At 40.1% G+C, this 4,614-nt stretch overlaps 1 protein-coding gene across 1 annotated transcript; it reads right to left on the reverse strand.

The window, feature by feature from the left end:
* Positions 1–495: 495 nt before the first annotated feature.
* LOC132178972 (mogroside I-E synthase-like) lies at positions 496–4,049 on the reverse strand. Its single transcript, XM_088515081.1, has 2 exons — positions 3,432–4,049; positions 496–1,218 (listed from the first exon to the last, which is right to left on the reverse strand). The coding sequence occupies exons 1-2, from the start codon at positions 4,035–4,037 to the stop codon at positions 496–498; spliced, it is 1,329 nt and encodes a 442-aa protein (XP_088371207.1). The 5' UTR covers positions 4,038–4,049.
* Positions 4,050–4,614: the final 565 nt, after the last annotated feature.

Raw genomic sequence — 4,614 nt, forward strand, 5'->3', positions numbered from 1 at the left:
ACATGTATACAATGATATGTCAAATGTTCTTAATAAAAGCCTAAAAATAAACAACTTTATTTAGCAAACCGAAAATGTCATACAAAAGAAATTGCAAGTCTTTGGACCAAGCAATATATATACTAACAAAGAAGAGGGGAAAAAAATCTCTCACATGGAAGACAAGATAGAGATTAATTCACTCTCTATAAACTAGAGACAACTCTAAAATGCAATTCTTTGGATCAGTTAAGGGTATGCATATAGAGCTACTACAATTAAACAATAGTATTTCCTCAATTAATGATCCAACCTATGGCATCAAAAAAATAATAATAAATAAAAAATTAATAGTAAAATCATAAATTGTCTTGATCATTAATCGAATATAGAGCTAGTAGCGCTTAATTACATTAACATCAGACTTTAGTAGTGTTCATCAAAAAGGATATTAATAGTAAAATCACACATTTTCTAGATTATTATTCAAATGTAGAGCTATCGCTTCCACTAAAATTAGGAGTGTGCAAGTTTAGCTACAAACACCTCTATGTTTTTATCTGAGCTTCCACCTTTGTCTACAGCTTCTATAGCCAATTCCTTCCATCTCAACGAATTCTTTTTCATCTCTTTCCCTCTCTCACCCTCCATTACTTCCCTTATACACATCTCTATTTCTTCTCTGGTCGCAATGCCTTTTTCGTTCAATTTAACCCTGATCCCTACCTTCCAAACATCCGCAATGAATTTTGCATTAGTTGGTTGATCAGTCCATTGTGGCATCGCAACCATTGGCACTCCCAAGCTCAATGCCTCAAGCGTCGAGTTCCACCCACAGTGAGTCATGAAGCACCCAATTGCCTTGTGAGCCAATACGTCTAGTTGAGGGCACCAAGTCACAAACAACCCCCTCTCGGTTGTCTCCTCTATAAAATTATCGGGAAGCTTTTTTCCTTCAGATTCTCTTACTACCCACAAGAAGGAGCAGCTGCTATTCTTGAGGCCCAATGCTAGCTCCTCCATGTGCTCTTCTCCCAGGGTTGTCAAGCTTCCAAATGATGCATAGATGACAGAGCCAATTTCCTTTGTGTCTAGCCACTTCATGCAAGTGTCCACATTAGGCTTGAAGAGGTTGAGACCATACTCTTTGTCATCCTCCAATCGCTTGTCTAAGTATATTGATGGAATTGTCGGTCCAATTGTTTTAACTGGCCATTGGCTTGCCATCCAGTTCACTACCTAATAAAATTTAGAAAAATATTTAATAATAAAAAAAATAAATAAATAAAGTACTAAAACATCCCAAAAACATGATGAAATATAGTGGTTTTGAAAAGTATTTTTTGTATTTTGATTTGAAAATGTTCTTGATGATATAAAGTTAAGATGCTTTTTATTTTATTTTTTTTGGTGGGATACACATTTGGGAAATAATTTATGTGAGGTTGGCTTAAGAAAATTGTTTGGAAAACAACTTTTTGGAAAGGCACCAAACATAACCTATCATTAGAAATTTTCTGGTCTTTCCGTTTAAAAAAAAAAAAAAAAGACTCACTATATCGTTCTAGCTATGGCCTTTAATGTGCAAATTGACCTTTATTTAAATAAGGGTCAATTTGCACACTTGAAGTGATGGAACATTAGAAAACATTGAAAATGGAATCTAGCTTTTGGAATTGGAAGGCCCACGAAAGCAAATTAGAATCCTCTCCATTTCAAATGAACTGAATAATATTCAAGTTCTGTTTACTTCGACGTAAAATAGTTTTCTTCGTAAAATATTTTCAGGCAAGTCATTTTTCTTAAAAATATTTTTCGTCGAAAACATTTTACGACGTTTACCTTGTACACGGAAAATAATTTTTTTTTTTTAATATCTTTTTTCCAATAAGGTCCCCGTCGGGACCTGCACGGGACTTGTTCGAGACTCCGCAGGGACCTGCCCGGGACCCCACCGGAACTTGTCCGGGACCTCGCTGGGACCTACCTGGGACTTGACCGAGAACTGCCCGGGACCCGCCCAAGACCCGTCCGGGACTTGCCCGGGACTCGCCAGGGACTTGCTAGAGACTTGCCCGGGACCCGCCCTAGACTTGACGGGGACCCGCCCGGGACCCCGGCAGGACTTGACCGGGACCCACCCGGGACTTGCCCGGGACCCGCCCAGGACTTGACCGGGACTTAACCGGGACTTGCTCGGGACTTGCCCGGGACTTGACTAGGACCCTGCTGAGACTTGGTAGGGACCCGCCCGGGAACCCACCGGGACTTGATCGGAACCCGCCCAGGACTTGACCGGGCAGGTCCCGGGCAGGTTCCCGGTCAGGTCCAGTGCAGGTCCTGAGCAGGTCTCGGGCGGGTCCCGGGCAGGTCCCGGACGAGTCTCAGTCAAGTCCCGGGAGAGTCCCGGGTGGGTCCCGGTTAGGTCCCGGGTGGGTCCCGAGCAAGTCCCGGGCAGGTCCCGCCGAGGTCCCGGGCAGGTCCCGGTCAAGTCCCGGGTAGGTCCCAGGCGGGTCTCGGTCAAGTCCCGGGCAGGTCCTGGGCGAGTCCCGGGCAGGTTCCGGTCAAGTCCCGGCGAGGTTTTGGGGGGTCTTAGCAAGGTCTATCGATTTAAGAATGAGATGGTCATAATCGGAAAAAGGTTTACGGTTTTCAAAATCATAAACCATTTTCCGAAAATTAAAGAAGAATTTTCGGTCAAAAGGAAAATATTTTCCGTTAACTACTATTTTACGTCGAAGTAAACACCGTAAAATACGGAAATCATTTTCTGGAAACCATTTTACGTCGAAGTAAACGGAGCCTCAGTTAGTTATAGTGGATCGGTATTTTTGTCCCCTCAAAAAGTGAAAAGACAAAAATACTCCTCCACTATAACTTACTAAATACTATCCACTTTATCTGAAATGGAGAGGATCTTGTTCTCACGAAAACTTAGTATGAGATTGACATAAAATAGTATCACACGCCTAAACAAAGTATTGGACGTGCGACCTCAACATTCATCCAAATGGTGCATCAAAGGTTTTTCAGATTTTAATTTACAAGATTTGCCCTACCCCACTTCAATATGAAGTGCCCTCAATTTTTAAAAGGTTTTCTAAAACGTGCATGTCTTGTGGTTTGTGTTTTGTTTCTTAGATGTTCAATTTGAAAAGAAATTGTGTTTCAATTTTGAAAAGAGAAAAGACTATATATTTGAACTTAAATTATTTGAAGGCTAGTTTCCATATACATGCACATATGTATCCAATTTAGGGGGACCGGTAGTGGCCCTTGTCTCCCCAAATTACAAGAAAAAAAAAATTAAGATAAAAAAAAATAATAATAATTTAAGGTATTTTTTGTCAAGTGGTTCATTTCCAAAAAAAATTTGGCCTTAGGTCCCCCAAATTCAAAATTGGCTCCGTCCCTATATGTATCAGTGTGTGTATATATAAATATATACCTACCTCATGTTCCAACTTGTCGAATGTGTTGCAGAAGATCCAATTTGCCTCATGGATGTTTGAGAATTGATTCAATGCAATTTTGAGCGGAAGAGAGGAGCCCGTATCATTAAGAAACGAAGGCACATCATTAACCCCTAGTGATGGCATGTAGGGTAAGGATACAGAAGGCCTCTGTAAGAAAACTCCTTGATGTGCATGATGGTAAATTACATTAACCGCACAAGACTGAGTGAAAAATGGAGCTCCATCCACACCAAGTTGCCTGGCCACGTTTAGAGCCCATGGCATTGCTGAGTCGTACACGAGCAGTTTCGGTGGGTGTTTGGAGCTTTTTTGTCTCTCAATCAGCTCTGCTAAGCTTTCTGAGACAAATAGTTTGAAACGCTCGAGTTCTTCATACATGGTTTCCTTGTCGCCTTGCTTGGAGCCGTCAGAGATGGTCACGAAGTTGAGAGAGCTCTCTTGCATGGATTTGCTAATGGATGTGGTGGTGATTACTGTCACTCTCAGACCCTTTGAGGTAAGGCGCTTCGAGAATTGGAGTATTGGGTTTATGTGACCTTGTATGGGGTAAGGAAATACTAGGATGTGGGGTTTCCTCTCCATTACTTCTCTCTCTCTCTTTCTGTGGCTGAGGATCAAGGAGATCGATGTCTCAATATATATTCTTTTTTCCTTTCTTTTCATTTTTGAAATTTCTACGAAGACTATTAGAAATAATGCAAAATGTGTTCCTATTCCTTAGCTTGTTTGTTGAGTAGTGGGTTAGTGGTTCCTATTTAATAGCTTGTTATTTGTTTCAGCATTATCTTAATTGTAGGTAGGTTGAAGTTCTTAAGTCCTTAGTGCTCCATGTTATTTTAGTGGTGGTTAAGTGGGTCTTTGTTTTTAAGAGTAAATGGTTTAATTGTAGTCTATTTAAATGTTTTACATTAATGAATTATCACATCAGTTTATCCAGAATGTATATGTTCTCACTTTGTTTTACCTCTTTCATCCTAATAGTTGTAGAGAGAAGACTATTGCTTGTGCATCTATCTTTCTAATTCTTAACAAAGACATCATTGACTAGGTAAGCATGTTTCAAAAGTGTAACATCATGATAATAAACTATACATCTAATTGTTTAATAATTTAACTTGTTAAAACTTTTATTTATTATACATGATGGATTGCATGTCTA

This window comes from Corylus avellana, chromosome 4 (assembly GCF_965113065.1).
Source record: "Corylus avellana chromosome 4, dhCorAvel1.hap1.2, whole genome shotgun sequence".
Lineage (NCBI taxonomy): Eukaryota > Viridiplantae > Streptophyta > Magnoliopsida > Fagales > Betulaceae > Corylus > Corylus avellana.

Coding starts and splice junctions, on each gene's coding strand:
- LOC132178972 (XM_088515081.1), bottom strand. CDS start 4,037: ATGGAGAGGAAACCCCACATCCTAGTATTTCCTTACCCCATACAAGGT. Junction 1,219..3,431: donor TCGACAAGTTGGAACATGAG/GTAGGTATATAT, acceptor AAATTTTATTAG/GTAGTGAACTGGATGGCAAG.